We start from the raw sequence: 22,092 nt of genomic DNA on the forward strand, positions 1-22,092 counted from the left end.
ATGCTGACACAAATGCAAAAGTGGACACAGCCAGGTTCAAGCACAGAACCGAATCACAAAGTGCATTCTGAAGCCCAGATTTACAAAAGGCCTTTCAGTAAATAAGGAAGGTTGATTCATTTTTTAGTTTCTTTTTTTCTTTTAAAGCAAAGGAGGCACCATTGTTGCATCCCTACTTTGAGGGGAAGGGAGGAAGTGGCAAAACCTAAAGAGAAATTACAAAAGTTCTCAATTGTTTTATTTCAGGAGATCCAGAGTCATTTGTATACTTTTGCAACTTGCAAAACCCTTTGTAATTTAGGAGAATTTCAAATAAATAGGTCTACAGCACCTAGTATCTACTATGCCAATGTGCAGTAACTAGTATCTTGCTCAGTGTGGAGTAAAACTTAGAATAAAATAAAACACGTTAAGGCAGATTCTGATCAAACACGTTCCAAATTGCACGGTTATGTTGGTCAGTGGTCTAATATCAGGTCAAAGAGTTAAAGGTATCTAAATGCTCTTCTAAGCCAATTCAGTGTGGCACTTGCCCTTTTCATTTGCTCTGTTTCCAGGAAGATGCACAGCTAACGTTACAAATACCATACCGCTTATTTCGCACTTCAATTAAAAATGAAATTATGCTTCACGAAATGTGAGATGACTACAAGGTACAGGGTTTGTGCAGTTAGACCACCATATGCATAGATGTCCTAATGCTAAATCCTCTTCCTCAGTATCTCATTGTACTGGAGGCTCTGAAGTAGGAGAGGAACTTGTAACACAGACTGACCACAAAGTACCAGATGTTCCTTGCCATCTGTGACCTGGCAATGAAGATGCGCCAGATCAGAATCACCAGAATCGTGTTGAAGCCGTAGCGAATGTTCCTTAACCTGGGGACAAACAAAAGCAATCACTGAGGGCCAATGTACAAAGATTCCGAAGGAAAAAAAGAACGCTCTAAAAATTAACTTCTGGTGTAGAACACAATTTGCATGTCTATTCATCTCGTGATACCGTATTAGTAATGACAAAAGTGAGTAACAGAGAAGGCTTTTCACAAGTGAAAAGCAAGCAGTCAGCCCTGTCACTCACCACACGTACTTCTGCTTCAGAGCTGCTTGATGGAAACCTCCTGAAGCCAACCTCACAGTGCTAACTTACCTATAGAAGGCTGCAAACCAAAAAAATGTTTTACACTCTGAACATCCCCTTCTCCCCACCATGTATTTAAAACTTCTGAAATACGTAGAAGTAACTCCAATTGCCACTGATGACAGAAAAATGGAAAAAAAACCCAAACCACCTCACCCCATCAGATGAGAACTCATCCGATTTCCCAGACATTTCCAGCCAAGGAACCCAGCCTCTTCCCTGCAATTTTAAACTCCTTTCTTCTCAAGGAACTATATTTAAAGTATAGGATAAACTGAGTGACCTTTTAGAACAACTGTGCTTTTTAGCAATCTTCTCGCATGTAGAGATGGGAGCTTCAAGAAAAACAGCAACCAGAATTTACTCAGATTTCTTAGAGCAATCTCTTTGGCTCAGCAGATTATGACAATTTCTATTTTAAAGGCAGCTCTTTTTAAGGCCTTTATCTTGTTTACAGGTAAGGCTGGGCTCCTTTACAAATCTTATTTGCAGAGAAAAACAGTTTAAATGTGTGTGTTACAAAAGCAACACCTTTCTACTTGAGGAACAAATCTACCCAGTGGTTCCCTAGAGAAAAATGTCTCCTGGGCTGCCAAATCTGTATTACACTAAGGCAGTGGATTCCAAGTTCAGATTAGAGTTAAGAACTAGATGGCAACAAAAGAGACCAAATTAATACCTCGGAGTAAATGTAAGTCAGAATCTAAACCTCTTGCTAAACAATCCACTTACAAACTTAAAAGCTAGGGACAACCAGAGGCCGTTTCAATACGAGATTATTTCTTGTGTCATTTTCATGATGATCCTTTGCATAAAGAACAGCAACTATGTGATCATTTCTATGCACTTTTTAATGGCATCTAAACAGAAATGTAGAAATCCACTCAAACAGAACAACCCAGAAGAGACACTTATTTAGCTATTTCCACAACTATCACAGATACTATCTTCCAAAAATGTGTTTGTTGTTTTAATATACACCAAACCCCTCCACAGCTGCCTATCCTTGTCTTTAGAATGACAACACAAGTCACGACCTGGATTGTTTCTCTGTGTGTTGTCAGGATTGTAGATGTGATGTAGCATTGCAGAACAAGATTACTTTTACTTCATTCTTAAAAGACAAATCAGAAAGTCTACAGCTGCCTTGATGAATCAGCCAAGAACAGAACTGTGCTAAGAAAATCCTGGACTGTCCCAAACCACTCAAATGGCAGGAATTAAGCCACAGAAAAAAGGCTAAAGGAGGTCATCCTAGAGCACCAACACCAAAGTGTCCTGCTCTGAAGTGCACAGTGTCTGCCTGTTTGTTCACTTCCCTCAAAAGACCACATTCCCAGGACAGCTATTGCTCTATCAAACCTGCCCAAGAAACCATTCTGAGCTGTGTAACCATATACCTTGGACCTTCCAAAAGATACCTGGGTAAAATCAAAAACCCAGATTACAGTATCCACACCGGTGATCCCAGACTGACAATGTAACTATTAATTCTGGGAGCAACCCTGGAGCAACAAACGCGTTTCAGAAAATGCTTCAGACCACTGGACTGGAACAAAAAGAATTGTGGAGAACCTAAACAGTTGCTATTAAGAACAATTAAGTCATTAAATGGTAAAGCAAACCTGGACAAATGCAGGGCACAGGAAAAATATAAAATTTTACTTACTTATTTAAGTGTTTCCTAGCTGCAGGAAGGCCTGACATTTCTTCATTCAGCACATATTTCTTTGTTCCCAGGCAGTAATTTTCCATATATTCTGCCCAGTGTAGTTGTCGAACATCAAAATTAAACGTCTGTGCAACAGAAAAGCTTCCACTGTTAGTTGCCCAAAAATTCACCTCTACATAATTTAAATGAAAATAAATGTCTTTATTCCAGATAAATCCAATATGGCTTTGACACAAGAAAGTTATCCTATCCTTAATCCTAGAAACAGCCCAGATTTAGGCTCCATTTCTGATTTAACCACCAGCTTCTGATATAATCTTTTCCAAACTTCCATCACTTCATGCCTTATATTCCCTTCTCAGTAGCAGTACTCTTCTCTCCACTTCTCAGTTTTCCCACTTCAACTGTCTGGAAGAAATTCCATTCTGAAAGTAACTATTTTCTAGTATGTTATTTATTTTTTTAAGCAACCAGATAATTCTAATATGCTCTAAAATAAACACTGCTCTGTGCCAAGTTCACTGTTTGTTAAGTGCAGGGTTCTGATAGCTATGCTTAGAGTTATAGTTATATTTTAAATACAACCATCTGAGTGCCTTCTGCAGGAGAGAAGATCACTATGATGAATTTGATAAACAAGTTTTTTACTGATGTACTGATTTCCTCATCTCAAGATTCTACAGCACCAGTGTTTAAATCCCAACAAAATGCAGCAATTTGAAAATACTAACAATTCAAGGCTCTGGTGTTGGGCATTTTGCTTTAACTTTTTCTGAATTCAAGTTGCTAGGAGGAGGCAAGAGGACAGGAAGGGGTGGAAATACCATCCACCAAAAGCTATTTTATTTCCTACTTTTAGACAGCTTATTTAGAAATTTGGCAGCTTTTCTGGAATGTAACTACTGAACTGATTCTGAAAAACACTTCAGTGGCAAAGACATCTTAAGAATGACAAAACCGTTCCAAAGGCATAAGGGAATCTTAGCTTTTAAAACTGTAACTGGTGATTTTTATTCTGCTGAATATTTACCAACAAAGCCATAGCAGAAGGGAAGCTTAAATTCAGTAAGGGCACCTGAGCCATTGTTGGTGGAGGAGGTAGGGAAAACCAGGAGTAAAGTTCAACCTGGGAAGAAAGAACTTTTCCTTTCCCCTCAACAAACTGGCAGCCTTGTCTCACTTTCCCCTGCCCTTCCTCATCTCCTCAGGTCAGTGATGGAGCTTCTCACACAGCCTTGGCACATCTGACAGGACCTCCCAGGACCCTGCAGTGCTGAGCTCCTCCTAGGTTAAGCTGCACATCAGGTCAGGTCCTTATTCAATCTTGGGCTGCTGAGCTGCTCCCTCTCTCAGTGTCCATGGCCACAGACACAGCCACTTGCCTTTTTGTCCTCAGGGGTCAGCTGGTTCATCAGCATAGTCATGTTCTCAGTGCTCCAGGTCCAAGAATTGCTTGTAAAGTACTCTAAGAACATCATGGACTTATGAAGACGTGTTATTGTCTTCATCATCCTGCAATCCAAGGCATGGAATGGACAGGTTACAGGGGTGAAGACTGGCTCAAACAACTGAAATAGACAATAAGGTTTTTTACCCTCCAGCCCCCCACCCCATCTCAAAAAAATCCCATCTTGCTCCATACCTAAAGCATATTATATTAGATCAATAGGATATTTCTGCATAGTAGTGAAGTGAACTTTGGCTGTCCAATCTCTGCATAGAACCAGAAATTATCACAGTCCTAATTCTACTTCCCAGTAAAATTGTAAATTACCATTTTTACTTTTTTATTAGGGGGAATAGTATGTGGTCTTCTGTTGGTTACTCTTAGCTTGGGACAGGGAGATGGAACCCTCTTCCCTTCAGCACACTGGAAGGGAACACTCTTGAGCTGTACTCAAGGTTCTGACTTGACAGAAGTCTCAAACTGCACAGAGCAGAATGTCTGTGCAGTAACTCCCCTTAAACAAGGGAAGAAGTAGTTGCCCTGATCTCCCTGCACATTGTGCAAGACCAGATCTCTGTAAGAGAACAGAGGTTTTCATCATGGTTACTGAGAGATCAGGGCTTAAAACCACCAGCAGCAAAGGGCAGCAAAAGTTTTAAGGGCGCAGACAGATCATAGCAGATCATGTTCTACACTTCAAAATATGCAGAAATACCTTCCATCATCCTTTATTATGCAGAGGAAGAAACTCTATAAAATCATCACTTGGAATACAGAAAAATTATGTTTTAAGGATCAATTTGGGCAAGTTTGTATTTGATCATACCATATGAAGTGGCCCACAAAAACAGTGAGAGTCATCCAGCCTTTCAGATGCAAAGCTTCCACATTTATGACAAGAAAATTGGTTCAAATGTCTCAGTGTTGGAGATGGCCACTCAATTTTAGTAAGTGCTAACTAGTACCACATAGCCTAATGCTATTAAATTCCTGCTTGGGGTGCTCAAAGTGTTTCCATCTCACAGAAATGGAAAACTGCTTCCCATTTGATCCTTATAGCAAGACTGATCATTTCAAGCACAATGGTAAGGGGGAAGGGAGGCAAAGAAAGCAGAACCCAGTACCAACAGGAAATGGTTTTCTGAAGGTAAATTTTGCCAACAAAGATCACAGAAGCAATAAAAGCAAACATATTTTTCTCTGAAAGCTGCCTTGATGCATTCATACTTGTAGAAGGGATATAGCACATTGTCCCACAAACTCTTCTAAAGAAAGTATTTTGCATTGCAATAGTGTCCCTTACTGTCACTACCAGATGGCATCTCAATATCTAAAACATTAAAATTTCCTTTTTCTTCTTGTGGAATGGAGCAACACAAACCAGAGAGATCACTGAAAAATGTAATATCTAAAGCACAAAAAGCACAAATAACTTTTTTAAACTTCACAGGAATACATCTACTAATTAAGAACTGACTTCAAATGTTAGACCACCAGCTGATTTTATTACTAAGCACCTCTAGGAGCTTTCAAACACCTGTTTAGAGTTTCACCAGCTGGGCAAGGTGGCACCAGTGGGGGATGAACTGAAATGGAGCTCCTCTGATGCAGAAAACATTGGGAATACAGACTCTGCATCCAAAACATATCCTGTGCAACTAAGACTAAACTGAATGGGAAAAAAAAGGGATGTTAAGTTATGTCAAAAAATTAGGAAAATAACTCAAAACTTGGAAAGCAAAGAGCTCACTGGCCAGATAAGCCAAAAAGACCTCAGAGCTAAAGCTCCTGGACAAAATCAGTGCCAAACAGCATTTAAGCCTTTTTGCAGAGCTCTGTCCACTGACAGTCTGAAGATTATTTAACCTGACTTGCCCTTATGAACCTTCCCAGTCTGTGTCCTATTGCTAAGCTGGACCAGCAGCTGAATTTTAACTGCTACAGTTTAAAAACCTCGTGCCTCTGCTAAATACTAACTGATCAAATTAATACCTGATTAGATACGTATATATTTTGAACTTGCTTCTGGACACTGACATTGCTTTTCCTTCTTTTCTATAAAATAATCAAAAACAACCACAGCTAAATTTAAACTAATGCAAAGACTCTGCTGGGATTCTTTTTGTCTCTGCTCATAGATATGATTTTAGAGCTTAGCTAAGCCGATTACAGAAAAAAAATAAGGTTAAAAGAGGGTTTTATTTCCCCTTCCCTCCCTCCCTCCAACTCAAATTGGATTTAGTGAATGGCCACAGACCCAGCTGATTCAACTCATCAAGGATAAACTGTTTTTCTTTGTAGGGTTAGCTTCTTTCTCTACTAGCCCAAGGAAACCAGTTCTCCACATTATCTCAGCTGCCCAATCAATGACAGAGTTGGCAAAAGTGGACCAAGTTTCTCTGCGACACTTCGCTGGTTTGCACTAAATCAACAGGAAACTACATTACTCTTTGAGGGGAGCAAAAAGCAGCCTGGTGACATTGAGAGATGTCAGCAATGAGTGTCCTTTAGTGGACACTTGTACAGCTCTGGCAGACAAAGCTTTAACTTCAATGGCACCACATTTTCCCTGTGAATGGCAACATGCACAACTCAAAAGCCAGCACAAAGTCACACAATGGCACTTCATCCCTCCACGTCAAGTTCTGAAGGCTAGTTATTCCAAAGACAGCCAATAGATGCAAGTCATGAATGACAACACCAAATATAAGCAGTCAGCACAAGACCAAGCATTGCATCACACTTTCTTCCTCAGCTGGAGGCAGAAAAAAGCCAGCCCTGATGGTCAACTCACAGAAATGAGCATTAGCAGCAGGCAGCCAGTCTGGGTGACTTTCACCCAAATTCAAGGTATAATTTTGCCTTCTTTTGCAGTCCTTACTGCCATCAAGACCAAGCACATTACAACAGTTTGAGAAGCACATCTCAGGAATTAAAGTTTAAGCAAATTAATTCAACTATCCCCAAGTTAGGTGGGCTTGTTTCTGTACCAGACAACTGCAAGTGACCTGGCTTAAACCATACCTACAATTTGAAAAGTCTTACACACAACCTATTGTCTCCAGGTTAAAAACATCTCCTGATGTCAAATACACACTGATCCCTCAGTGGATTTACAGGCTGACAGTCTGCAAGTCTCTGCAGAAGCATTACAGGTAATTGCTTTTTTATAAAGACTCCTCTAAAAACATAGAACAAGCTTTTACATTTGTCTTTGTTCACATTTTCACTTGTGAATTGTGAACTGTAAGACACACTACTGAATCCTTATCTTTGCAGCAGCTTTGTGGTTGTTGAAGCACACAATTTAAGCACGGAGGAGAGATGAAAATTTATTGATCTATTTAACATGATTATGCTCCTTACTCATTTGTAAGAGAGTAAATACACAAAAGGTGCTTCCAGTTTGAAGAAGCTTTAGATTGAAATGACAGATGTAAAAGACCTAATTTCACACCTCCCTCCGTACATCATCCTTGAGCTTTTTAAGAAGCAGGAACAGAAGAATTGCTGCAGAAACCTCTGAACTACAACTTTAAATATTTCATGCCACATGCTATTTTCTCAGAGCAACTGGGAAGATCTGCTTGGTGTGCATTTTTAAAGGCTTTAACATTTCAAATATACCAAACTGCTTTTAAATAACACACGGTTCTGTTGTGCTAAGCACTATGCAAAGTTACAAGAGCAAACTAGGCCTTGTATTAAAGACAATTAGACAACTAATAAGCTTTGCTATGCAACTAAGTATACAGCAAGCTATCAACAACACTACCTTTAAACTTCAATGCTGAGGTTTATCACCACTATTTATGTAATTACACAATGCTAGAGCATTTTTTAATATAAAATATTAAATCGTCATTATTCCAATCCTTTATGTACACGTTCTTTCTATACAAATTTGGAAGAAATATTATATAGGTTATTTCTTCCTTCCCTTACCTTTTAATATTATCAGAGAATCGTTAAATTCAAGAACCTTCAACTAGATGCAAAAACAGCAAAAAGATTTCCATTTCATCAAAAACATTGCTTCCATAAGTGAGGTGCAAAAGAATGACTTCACATTGCAGAAAGATTACAACACATAAGTGCTTTGAAAATAAGATTTTTTTGTTTTAATATTTATTGACATAAACATTTAGTTCTGAAGGATAACAGACCAGATCTGTTTCTAGTTTCTTCCTTTTCTTCTACTTAATAAAAAAGTTTTCATTCAATTGCACTTTATCCTAATGCATTGTACAATATCCTAACGGTATGACAAGAGTGAAGTTAAACCTGCACAGTGATTTCATTACTTATTTTTCTTGCACTTAATAAAATAGAGACTCCAGTGTACTCAGCACAGGGAGGGCAAGCACCCACTCATGTAAAGGCAGGTTAGCAGAGTATTTGTATTTTCTTGTGCTGATTTTACTACATTTTTACTACGCTGTTGCCCTGCTAAATCACCTTGAAAAAGGTCATATTTTTAATGAAGCCAGTCCTTCTTCACTCAGAACAGCATTACATTGAATTTAAGAATATCCAATAGTGCTTCCAAGTCTTTAGAAGTTTCTGAGTACATGCTACCTGGTAATTAATGTAATTCTATCAACAGAGAGAATGGCCACAGCAACAGCAGTACATCCTTCCAGCCCACCGCTTAAAGTAACTTCAAAGTACTAGAAAAAAAGTTCAAGAATAAAGATCTGTCTCAAAATTCCATATTATTAAACAACACTAGCTTGTTCCATTAGGATTTAACACTGCACATGTTCCTCCCATCTAGGTATTCATCTGCCTTTACTGCTTCTGTTGCAGGCTCCCACTTTTAAATGCTTTTAAAAAAGAAAGGAGTGCTGTTTAGGAAAGCTGCATTCCTGTAAGTGGGCTGTGTAACCAACTTAAAAGCTGTGACTGAACAATAGCTCAGTTCAGCTCAATCTGCCATCTCTTCTCCAACTGGCATCTTGTGCATCATAGGAAACTCATCCAACCACTGTTATAGTAAGCTAAGTAGGAATATTCGTATCACTGAAAATTTATTTTTTATTCTATAAAGTATTAATGTCACCAATTGTACCAGAAGTGATGAAAGTCCTAAATGCCATCTTTTGACATCAAGTAAGAACTCCGGGAAAAGCAAAAACAAGATTCAGCACTCCCAGTGTTAGAATATAAAACTAAGCTAAATATTCTAAACAGCATGATTATTCACAGCCTCATTTTACTCCCACTGGTCAAATACTCAGCAGACCAGCTGCCTTTCAAAGCCTGACAAGATTCTGGCAGCACTCCTTCCCAACCATGCACAAGACAGGATTTAGCATTTATAGCGTAACCATTTTAGTGAGGGATGAAGTTTTCCTATCTATCAGGAAATTTCTATCAATTTTTATTAAAAATAAACTTGAAGAATGCAAGAGAGCCTAGAAGGTAGGATGTTTTATGTGTTTTTTTAAATTTTTTTAAGAAGGTACAATACCTTCTTTAGAGTTGAAAACCTGAAAACTTTTTCATGTGGGAAGATTATCATACAGGCACAGCCAACTGCCACTGCTCTGACACTGTTGCAGCCCAGAGGTTTTCCCCTACCAACCATTCACACAGCTCCTTTCTACTCATCCACTGCTGTGTTACAGAGCTTTCACCCTCCTTGTAAGACAGGCCTAGGCTACAGGACAACAGATGGATACTCACTTGTGGTAATACACTGTCACCACAGTGCAGGTTTTACAGTCTGAAGGCAAATGCTTGTGAAAATGTAACATAAGCAATGAGTTAAGGTCATATGGCTTGGCAAATCTGAAACAAATTGAAGCAGTACCTTATATTCCTTCTACATGGTTTAGTTCAGCCTGTTATTTTCACCACTTTAGTTAGCCAAATGCTAGCCTAAATATTATAAACTGAATGGAACGTTGAGATGATACAAACCAACATACCAGGTTGAATTGTATCATCTACAGGAATAATCTGCAATTAAAAGCTCATTCCCCCATTCCATTTCCAGTTTGTAAAAGCAACACCCACCTTAACACAAGCCACTTCCTAGAGTTTAATGACAGATTAGGATTCTGATCCAAGACATGCCTTGGAAAGCATTGCTAGGCCATTAATGGCCACTAATGCCATTGCTAGTCATTAAACTCTCCAAAATGCAGCCACTGGATTCTTATTGCTTAGTTAGTACACACACACAGTGCCCAGGCCATGTCTTCTTTACAAGGTTCCACCACCTTTTGGGCAAGATATTTTTAGCCCTGTCCCTCTTACCGTGGTTTCCGACCTGTCAATATGAGCAAAACATCATGGAAAAAAGTCACTATAAAGGCCTCTGCACACCGCCAGCGGTACAGGAGGGGGCTGGTGGAGAGCTTAAACTCAGGGATTCTTGCTACATTGTCTAATGGATATAGCTTGTAATTGTTACTCATGCAGTATTCTGTAGGAAAAAATAAGGATCAACATATTTTTAGTATTTATTATCCAGGAACAAACATCGCTTGTTTTGTATTTTTTAATTCTCTTCACCTTGACTACTCAAACTCCTAAACTATCCAACAAAAAAGCAAACACTCTCATTTTTGCTAGAAAGTTCAAAGTTACTTTGAATTCCAGGAGCTGTTCTCAGGGGAAAAAAAAGAAAAAAAAGGTTGAGTTTTAGTCACAAAACATTCAGGGAAAGAAAAAAAAAATACAAAAAAAAAAGAATAATAATAAAAAAAATAAAACCAGCATACATCACACAGCTTTGCTTAAAAGTCAGAGGAACAAACAAGGCAGAGCCAGTCACCATTACCTTGGGCTTCTTCCAGTAATCCTGAGGTAGGTATCATACAGGAATGCTGGGGCCTTATGGCTTACAGCAATCCAGTAATGATATAAAAGGTGATTGGAAGTTAGATTTACATTGGGCCGTCTGAAGGCCTGCTCGAGAGGGTTCCTCTTGAAAGTGGAAATTACATGGTATTCTGAGAAAGAGAAGTTGCACAACAGCTTCGAGAATCACCCATGTAAAAGAGAATGCTTTTCAAAGTACATTACAGGGCACAACATCAACAGCAGTGTCTTATTTAAATGACCACCCTCACTCTTCTACAATGCACAGAAACTAAAACAACTGTTTTAACTCGAGCTTTTAACTCAAAATAAGCTTTTAATTCAAAATACTGTTGAACTGCTTCTTACCATAAGCAAGAGGTGGTTTATGCCTTCAGTGCCATATTTTATTGTAGCTTCTCTCTTTCTTCCCTACCCGAGAAGTTGGTGGTTTCAAACACTGACAGCAATTTCAGTTTATAGAGCATGTAAAACTATTTAAACAGTCATCTATATTTCATGAAGAGGGTTATTCTGATCGCTTGTGTGAAGAATTTAAAACAGATTGAAGACTCTACAGTCATCTGAAGAGATTTTAAATGACATTTGCAACCAATTTATCCAAATTTAGACATTAAGAAAAAAGCAATTAGGGTGGGACTCCACGAGAAATTCTTGAAAACACTTATAAATTCAGTACATGGCAGATATTGCAGGATCAGGGTCTTTAAAAATTATGTGGAAATTCACCTCTCCTTCTAATCTCCTCTTAAAACTTCATGCTGTTGTCTATTGACAGCACTTAAATACCCTGATTCAAATTGGGATATAGGTGAAGTCAGCAATTTTACATATTTAATTGAAGCAATAATGTTTGCAACTACAGATCCATGTAAAACGGGAAAAAGCAAGTAAAATAGATTTAAGTATTGAGGTTAACTGAAAGAAAAAAATAATCTGAGTTTCAGAACTCAATTTCTAAAACCACTGAAAACTAATAAATAGTTTTACTATACCAAACAGCTTGCATTGTTCTTTATTACACAAACTATTATAAAGCTGTTGGCCTGTGGGTTACATCCTAGTCAGGATATCTTTAGAGTTGAAAATAGGTAGTCATAGTTCCTTTCAGGCTACTCCTCCCTGCAGATGAATTGTTGAAGTGACATGCAACAATCTGAATATTAAAAAAGCCACCTCAACCAACAATCAACTTAAGCCAAACACAAACAGCTACACAAGGACGAAACTATTACCAGACCTCTCAATTATGCAGATGTAAAAAACATTTTTTAATTGTGGGCTGCTTATTCATATTTTTTTTCATAGGTATCTATTGACACTGGCATTGCACCCAGCATCACTACTGCTCCTCTGAGCAACACTTCTCTCCACACACTGCCACACTCTGTGGATTAGTCCATGGCTGCAGCAAACAGAAAAATCAGTTTTTCCACAGTTTAAGTTATAATGGAGTAAGAAAAAAAAAATAAGAACCAAACAAAATGGAGGTAATGCTGCAGGGGGAGGTGGGGGGAGAGAATTAACAGTGGAAGCTAATGAGAAAGCACAATCCACTGCAAAATTGAGAGGTATGGCTAAAATACCAGTTTTAAAAATAGAAATGCATTATGGTTTACTGATGATAACCTGTTTGATTTTTCTTTGTATTAAGGCTAATGAGAAACAAGAAACAAGGCATACCAACTTCACTCCAGTGGAAAGGATTGGTGCCACCTGTTGTACAGTTGTATACCATGACCTTTCTTGGTCTGGGGGGAAAAAAAAGATTAAAGAGCAAGTTAGAAGAAAAGCAACCTTTTAAAAACACAGACTACAGAAGAGATGCCCAAAGTGATCCTTTCCCTCAACAGCATCATTAATATCAAGCAGAAAGCATCAGTCTCGTGGTCGATTTTTTTTTGCTATAGCATCTTTCAGTATTTTTCTCCTTCTTTAATTCTATTTCTTCTATTTCAGAGAACGCATCACCTACACTACTGCAGGTTGTATTGATTACAATCAAGACCCAGGAAGGAATTTTCAGACATAGCTTCATAATATCAGTGGGAGATGTCTTCCTCTAGCATAAGTAAGTTACAGTTTGGGAGATTAATGCTGTCAGAACCTTACTTTGTCCTGAGGGAACAGCAGGAGACTGATGAGGATTTCAATACAAGACTGGTTTACTAAGTACACAATACCATTTCCACTCTCTTCTGTCACCATTTCTACCTGTTAATTGCAGAATACCAGGCTGCAGCGAGTGTCGTATTGACAACAACATCTATTGGGACAAGATCTGCTAAAGCGTCGTTGGAAGCTCTCATCGTTCGAAGAATTCCTTTTCCTGCCTTGAAGAACAAAACAACAGAGCCAGAAGAGCCAGAAGTAAAACATAGGAAGCTTTTCTGCTTTCCAAAAGGAGGGGGGAAAATTAAGTACATTCATTACTTACAGCAATGAAGATACCACTAGGTCCATTGAAGTTATCAATCCAGCCCTATTAGGAAAGGGGAGAGGGAAAGGATTTTGTTACAGTATACTGAGATCAGCAGCTTCAAGTGAAAATTTGAGCATTTTCTGCATGTGTAAGGGGTGGAGGAAAATCAGACCAAAGAGGAGGAAGATTTTTAATTCCACATTGCTAAATAAAGTTCTTCCATAGCAAATTCTGGTGATGCAACAAGCTTCTATGACTCAGACAAGAGATCTACATGTTGGACCCCATGGGGTCCTTCAGAGAAAGATGCTTATTTATTTCTTAGTGAATGAACTGCAGTTGTCCACAAAAATATGTTTATGTTCAAAGTATTCAAGTTCACAAGTACTTCTAGACTAGCAACTCAGGTGCTTTACATTTGCCAACCAAAATATATTCTTGCTCTGATGACAATATTTAGACACTATATGCTGTTCTCAGTCATCCAGAGGCAACCAAGACAACTTCATGGTCCAAGAGATTTTCCTCCATGAAGGTCGCTGGATAAAGAGGCTCCCAGTGTGAACTACAGTCTACAGCAAGACGGCCAGGTGACAACTCAGGGACTTACAGGAAAAGGCTCCTTCCAGCTGGCACCAATGATGGACGGCCTTACAATGGCAATGTTTAACTTTGCACCTTCCTCCTGCACCACGGACTCAGCTAAGGCTTTTGTGTATGTGTAAGTATTAGGTCTTTTGCCTAACAGTTTAGGAGTAATATCATTCACTAGGTCATCATCCATCCACCTAAAGGAACAAAACAAGAAGCAAGTGTCAATTACTGCATGCTGCTTCACTGGGGAAGTGGGCTGTGAAATGGTGAAGTTACCATGACTAATTTTTTCTCATTTAAAGAAAAACAGACACACACTTAAACAAAAACAAGTTTCTCAGAAAAACAGAGGATTCAATGTCCATCAAATGAAGCATAGCGACATTTACTTTTTCCCCTGGTAATTCATTTATAACACACCAACTGCAGAGCAACCAGCACTCTCATTTACAATAACCCAGATTCTGCCAACCAAGTTCTCGAAGATGGAGTGCAAACACAGCAAATTAGTCTTTGGAACATAGGCTCACTGCATTGTGATCTACAAAGTGATACCACAGTGGAGTCCCAGCTGCATTACCAGTATTCCTTCCACCTTTGTGGTGGTGAGCAATCACACACCACCCCCAATGCAAGATGATCAGTGTTTCTCCCTTTAAATTAGTCAAAATCTCACCATTTCATCTTGCTTCCCAGTTCATATTAAAAACATAATAACCTTCAGTCATAGCTCACAAGTAAGAAAGATCTACCTCTGCAAATATTGCTACTTTGGTGTTCTTCACTGCAAAACAGGACTTGAATTTTATTTGCCTTGGTCTCTTAGTCACAGAAATGGAATTTATTGTTTTTCACTAATGTCACATGACAAAGTGGACACACGTCAGACTCCTTTCAGAATATGAACAGGGTGGGAAGAGGGGTAGCGAAGGCTAGAGATCACTCTTTTATAATTTTACAAAAGCCTCCCCTCAGGAGTTCTAAAGTACACACAGCTGTCCCTGCCCATGGCATTTGTCTCTTCACAAGTCAGATATTCCAAAATAGAACTGTTCTACAAGTTCTCATTTTTAAGTGTATTTAAAGTCAACATTATAAAAAAAGGCTGGCTCAATATGCATTCTAGGTGGTAGCTCATTTGGTTTTAATGTTAGCACTCTCCCACCTAAAATAACAAGTTAAAGTAGGTATTTTACTTTTTAATTAGTTCTTTTCAGTTTTGTACTTCTCTTCCAAGAGGTGATATTTTGTACAAGGTAAGAGGAAGAGACTGATGCAGAGTTACATGCACTTATCCCACATGATCACCTGTTTCAGAGTTTGACAGCTACTAAGTAAGACCTCAGGACAGTTAATATACACAGCAAATAAAATACCACGAGTAATTTTTCATACCTGTAGTGCTCAATTCAAGACTTAAAGCTACAGAAAACAGATTCTTAACGTTTGGGCTCTCAGGATACCTAACAGAACCACTTCTACAGTAAGTAGTATTATTTGAGCATCTCAGTCTCATCTTGCAATGGCATTTAGGTGGATGTAATAGAGGCATCTGTTCAAGGCACCTTAGTTTTATCCTTTCCTTCACAGTGCTGGTACTAGCACAAGTATCTCCTGGTTCAACTAATCCTACAGCTGACAGACTGACACTCTCAGCACAGAGGGGGCATCATGAGTAGACAGGAGCATCCCTCTCCTTCAGTACCCCTCTACACCCAGCTCAGCTTAAAGGAACCATAAACCTTAGCCCATCTCTCTCACAGAAAAGGGGAGTGCCAACCAGGCTGTCAGACCTTTGGGACAGTGGAAGATAACCCTTCATCTTTACAGCTCCAAACTGTTTCTTGGTACTCCAACAGCAGGAAGAAAAGGGATACAGATCCCCCAAGTAAATTCATAAAACATAACACGTACTCAAGGGAATCTATCAGCTTCTTGGGATCCACAGGAGGTGGGTACACGACTTCCTCAATCTGTTTCCGATTGCAGTATGCGTAGGCGGTGGAAACGTGCATGAACACCTCCAGATTCTTCATTTGCTGTGCCAAGGACAGGAGCTGCTGTGTGGCAACCACATTTAACTGCACAGCATCTCTATTGATTCAACAGAAATGTCATTAGTAGAAAGCCAGACACAAACAAGCAAAAAAAAAATTCATTACTAAATGTCTCAGCGCTGGGTATATAAAGTATCCCTGAATTCTCCATTCTACCCCAAAAAAAGCAGCATGGAGATTGCCCTAATCTTCTGCTTAGAATAATACACCACAGTCCTAATCTAAAACACCTCTCAATGTTCCCGACAATTCTCCTTGCACCCGTTTCTTACCAGCATCCTTTGATTTCCTCAATCTAAATCCCAATCGCACGTTTTCCATAAAACATGAAGGAAACAACGCAACACAACACCAAGCTTCCATAAGATGCACCTCTCAACTTCCAAGTTCAAGTTGAGTTAGTTGGAGACTGGCATCTACTTGTAGGGTAGCAAAAGGCTCCATACAGGATGGAAGGAAGGAGAGGAAAAGGCAAACCACCAAGAACCACACTTCCACTCCAGCTTCACAGCTGCCCATTACTGTGTTTAAGGACACTGTAGCAGAGTAGGTGTACCTCTACAGCTCCCAGCAGATAACAGCTTGCTGACCTGCTCCTGTGATTATTTTATAGTTCAGATCTTCTCTCCAGCCTACAGACTTGCTGTGGGCACCAGTTTCCTTGTACACACTGTACTATCAAGTTTCAAGAGTACAGCTAAGCAACACTTCATCAAAAATGTCACATTAACAACAACAACAAAAAATCAGTATCCCCCAAACAATCACTAAGCTTCAGACTGCTTTATCTCACTTTATTACTGAAGTGGGGCACAGGAAAGGGGACCATTTTCCCAAAGCAATTAACATCAATGGTAACTAATTAGTTTGCTACCTCTTTCAACAAGTCAAAGGAGCTCATAATCCCAGCTGTGTGCACCATTTTTTCCACTTTGTTTCCATCTCTCTCCCTGTGCATCTACTTCTGCCAGTGCAAACCCCCCATTATTAACAAGGGACTTTTAAAAGACAGGCAGATGAGCTGAGCTGTATTCCATCTCCTGTTTTTCTCATCAGGTAAGAGAGCAAGCACTAGAACTGCCCACACACAACTTTTCTCACAAAACTGTCCTCTGGAAATGTGCATTTCCTTTCTAACAAGGCAGGCCAAAGGAATAGTTTGCACTGCTATTTACACACCAGGAGAAAAACTAACATTACTAGGGAGCACAGTACCTGTAGCTACAGCTTATTTGTAGCCTTTCTACCCACATTTGCAGCATTGGGCAGACACTTGATTCAGCCCCTCCCTTTGAGCACCACTGGTTTACCAGACTAGGGTAAGCAGAATTTTAGACTCACCTTAGTGTTTCATTGAATCTGACTGTAGCAGCACAATGAAATATAATATTAATGCATTCTATAAGTTCTTCCTTGATTGGGTTGCTAAGATCCAGTTCAGGCTGTGTAAGTTCACTCTCAACTACTATTATTTTTTGTTTGAAGTCTGGTTGCTCTTCTCTCAACCTGTCAAAGAGCTGTCAAAAATAACATGACTATCAACTCAGTGAAGGCATGAGAAACATTTCACTTAAGTGAAGAAAAATCCCACATTCTTTGTCTATACCTCCTAACCTCAAGATCATCAGGCATTTAGAACAGTGCATTAGCAATACCATAAGAGCATGTCACAGACTTCTCATTAAGTAAACTACACTTTTATCCAATGTAAGGCAAGGGAACAGTCTACCCATTTCCCAAGCTTGATAATAGCTATTCAAATTCTTATAAAAGTCATGATGGATTTTAGGTTTAGAAATCTCGCATTAAGATTTACAAATTTCCAGTGATTTAAGAAATGCTATCCTCAAATTATGCCAGTCTTGGAGAACTTCCAGATTATTAAAAAAAAAAGGAAAAAAAAGAAAAAAAACCAATAAGAAATCATTTCTCTGGCTAGTTAAAAGAAAAATGGCATACCACATTAGAACATCTGATTCAATTTTATCAAATTGGAACTCAACAATTCCCCCTGAAAAAAATCCCACTAAAATTATATTCCACCAAGAATTCTCCTCATAAATAGCTGGATTCTAACCAGGTGGCTTAACATACAGATTAAAATTCTTCTCATCTTATTTACACTTATTAATATGCAAGTTCTCCTGAGCCACACAGTACTGAGGGAATAAAACATCCTTGAAAGTTGCAGAAAAGCAGACCCTTCTTTACTGTCCAGGGGCAAATATCTTGCAACTGCTTCAACAGCAGTCAATTATATTGTATTAAAATCACAGCAGTACCTTCTTACCCCCCCCCCCCCAGCAGGCAGTTATACCAATGACAAATAGTCAAAAGGCATTTCCTTACAGAATGACCTTAATTAATTTTAAACTAAATTAAGTCACCTAGAGGTGCAGTTTCACAACACTTCAGGCAACATAAGATTATATTTCTACCACAGAGACCGGTCCTTCTCCTAATTTATTTCTGCTCCTTCTCTGCCACTGGCAAAAGCAAGAAACCCCAGAGCTGTGTGAGCAGCTGCAGGTCCAGCTTGTTTTTCAGAGATGTTTTTTCAGCCCAGACATGAGCTCATGCAGCTCACTGTGCGGCCACCTGAGGTAGCAGTTCTAATTCTGCAGTGAGAACATGGGACATCTCCACTTTTTGAGGTCTTGACTGGACTTTGCAAGCATGAAGCTTCACTTTATAGGAGAAAGCTGCCAAAACAGCATTTAAAGCCTCTGCAACTCTTATGGGTACAGCAAACAGCTCTTACCTAAGGGCAGAAACTTTGAGTGATTTTGAAAAATAAGCCTGCTATATTTCTGGTGGAATGACAGCACTTTCCTCCAGGGAGCTGAAGCAACTGCTTGTTAACCATATTAATGTGTGATATTACATTATAACAGAAAAGCAGTACCATGGATGAGCTCTTAGAGAGCCAGTTTTTAATTTTTCATACATCCATCATATCTGTTATTCCTCATCCCACATGCACAGCCATGCACTGTTCCTGCACACCTCTCACTAGCACTGACACCACTACTAAGGAAAAGAAATAACCAGACTGCATGCAATACATATGGCAGATCAGCCAAACTATATGTCTCAAGTGCCAAGAAAGTAGAAACCTCAACACTGTTTTGCTATTTGTAAGTCAGTTTTTTTCACATTTATTTTAGTTACTACTGCATTCACCCATTTAGGTTTCAAACTCTTCAGGAAACAGAGCATTCAAGCATCTGTAGAACACTGAATGAGTCCATCTAAATTGTGAAAAATTATTGGCAGTGCCCTTGCAACAGGACAGCTTAAGACAATAGAGCCTATTAAAATCTTCACAGACATTTGGAAGAATCTTGATGACAATTAAAGCCATTTAAACAATGGACTTTCAATCTTGTCTAATCATTTGATGAAACCAAAACAAACATCTGGCCCTATTCTACATCCCTGCGTGTTCCTGCCTCAAGCAATAACTTTGCTTACCAGGACTTCTGCTGTGAACCTGCTGCAGCAGTAAGTGCTCACCAAGACCCAAATCACATCACATTTTTATCTCAACAGGAGCTGGTACAGACTACAAGCAGACTTGGACTCAAATTTAAAATCCTTTTACAACAGGTTTCCTAAAAGCCACACTGAGCCTTACAGCAAAGTTTAAGTCAGTACACACTAGTGCTACTTCCCTCTCTGCTCAAATACTCCCCACTTTTCTTTGGGGAATGGTGTATACAAAAAGTGGATTGAGAAATATTTCCTTTTTCATCTCAGAGCTCAGTTTGGAGATTTTTTTCCTCGTTCCAGGGCAGTGACAAACAGAGAGTTTTATGTAGAGAGAACATTCAACTAAATTTTAAGATACAACCCCACTGTAACTCATTCTGTTGTTTTATGACATTGGACAAGACTGCAGGAGGACGCTTTTGAAAATAAGCTGCAGTTTTGACTGTTTACAGAAAACAATTAACTGGGGAACAGCCATCTTCATGTCTGCTATAATCCCAGCTAGTTGGAGTTGTAGAAATCCACTGCCTTACTTCAAACAACACACCCCTAAGTGCATTCACAGTTCCTTACTGATTCCCCCTTAGCACCTTCTAAGAACACATTTTGTACAAACTACATTGCATCTCAGTGAAAAAATTTAACTGCTGACACCCGCGTTTCATCAGAGAAAGGCCTAGATACAAATAACAAACTCTCTTTTAGCAAAGTTCCTGCCAGAAATCTTTTCTCATCCCGTTCACCCTTCCCATCATGAACAGGATACTCTCTAAGGAGAAAGACGGGCAACAGAGATGGATGATTTTACACTTAGTAAGAATGCCCAGCCTAGCTCACCAGAATTTCAAGGCAATGATTCTTTTCAGGAGCAAAGTATTTGACCCAGCACGCACAGAAAATCATTTAGAGAGCCACTTTGATAATACACAGGCCTTCAGTGCCTTTCTAGCTGTCACAGGCTGACCAACAGAAATCCGTAACAATCTTCTAAGCCAAACGTTTCTGTCCCACTTACAAATCTAAGTTCCTGCTGAGATGACACATTCTTATTTACTGCTATCCAGTAGCACATTCCACAAAAAAACAGAAGGCACAAGGTGAAAAGGTGACTTGCTCAAGATCTGAAAAAGATCTCAATCCATCTTACAACTCTCAGTCCACTACCTCTTGCACTTGATTTGATATCCTCTTAAAAAGCTCTAACACAGGTTTTTACTTCTCATTTCTGCATTACAGCTGAACATCCTCCTCCTGAATTAAATACAGGATAATTTATCTACTACTGGCTTTGCTAGAGACAAACAGCTTGAAGCAGTTATAGAAGCACTGCCAGGTCTTAGATTTTGTATTTCTGTTAGAACAAAAAAAAAAACCACAACCAAACAAACAAACAAAACAAACAAAAACCCCCAAAAAATTTAACAACATTTTGCTTCAGACAAATTGAAACTCTTCTCAAAATGAAATGGGAACATCTAATGATGGACAAAAATGAACATTGTGAGCATATGACACATACCTTACAGCTGGTAATTTCTTCTATTCGTGCTTCAGGTGTCTGCCTTGCTTTTTTTCTCACCAGTACATGCACTGCTTTCACTTTAGGACAGGATCTGAGCAGCTTTTCCAAAAGCACTTTTCCCACAAAGCCTGTAGCTCCTGTCAGGAGGATGCTTTTTCCTTCATAGTATTCAGGAATGGAAACCATTGTGACCTTTACAGAAGACAGAAACAAAAAGTAAGTTAAAGAACCTACAGAGTTCAGATTTGCAGAAGACTGAATAATTACATCTGTGCTGTTAATACCTGAAAGAAATGCTTAGCAGGCTTTTTTACCTATAACCAGTACTTGAAGCTGTCTTTTTTCATAACATTCTGAAAGACTCCCACAGGGTCACTACACTCATTCCAGATCTTGTAAATGCCCATGTTAACAGTGTTTTAAGGACTGGGACACCCACTCAGCCAGGAAAACAGCCCAACTTCAGGCTGGTTTTACCTCTACGTAATCCTTTACCACTCCAAGGGGCTGCTCCATGGAAACTAGAGGTCAGATCATTAAAATGTAATCACAAGTGGATTCTTCAAACCCACTGACAGAAGAAAGGGAGACAAGCACCCCAATTGCTGGCCCTGGAATTTTGACTGTGCCAGCAGAGCAACCTGCCACTGTTAGGATGAGCCTCCCTACCAATTAAATGAAACCAGAGAAAAGGTGGAGTTAGTTGTTTGGAATGGGATCTGATGGTTTTATATTGATTACAAAAAACCCATACAGATCCACAGACAAGAGTTTTCCAACTTCTTCATACATGAAGTCATTTGGGAGGGAAAAAAAACCAACCAAACAACAAAGTTGTTAAAATTCTCAACAAACCAAGATTGAGTTAGCCACAAATACACCTCCTTCAGGATATCTAGGACTCAATCACAGTGC

The 22,092-nt window shown here is 39.1% G+C and overlaps 1 protein-coding gene across 1 annotated transcript; it reads right to left on the reverse strand.

Moving 5' to 3' along the window:
- Positions 1-598: 598 nt before the first annotated feature.
- FAR1 (fatty acyl-CoA reductase 1) lies at positions 599-21,446 on the reverse strand. The gene is made up of 11 exons (XM_062494499.1): positions 21,175-21,446; positions 17,505-17,680; positions 16,021-16,200; positions 14,123-14,300; positions 13,528-13,572; positions 13,305-13,423; positions 12,774-12,841; positions 11,050-11,221; positions 4,195-4,324; positions 2,810-2,937; positions 599-878 (listed from the first exon to the last, which is right to left on the reverse strand). Exons 1-11 carry the CDS (start codon positions 21,361-21,363, stop codon positions 716-718), a joined length of 1,548 nt encoding a protein of 515 aa, XP_062350483.1. The 5' UTR covers positions 21,364-21,446; the 3' UTR covers positions 599-715.
- Between the last annotated feature and the right edge of the window lie 646 nt (positions 21,447-22,092).

This window comes from Cinclus cinclus, chromosome 6 (genome assembly GCF_963662255.1).
Source record: "Cinclus cinclus chromosome 6, bCinCin1.1, whole genome shotgun sequence".
NCBI lineage: Eukaryota > Metazoa > Chordata > Aves > Passeriformes > Cinclidae > Cinclus > Cinclus cinclus.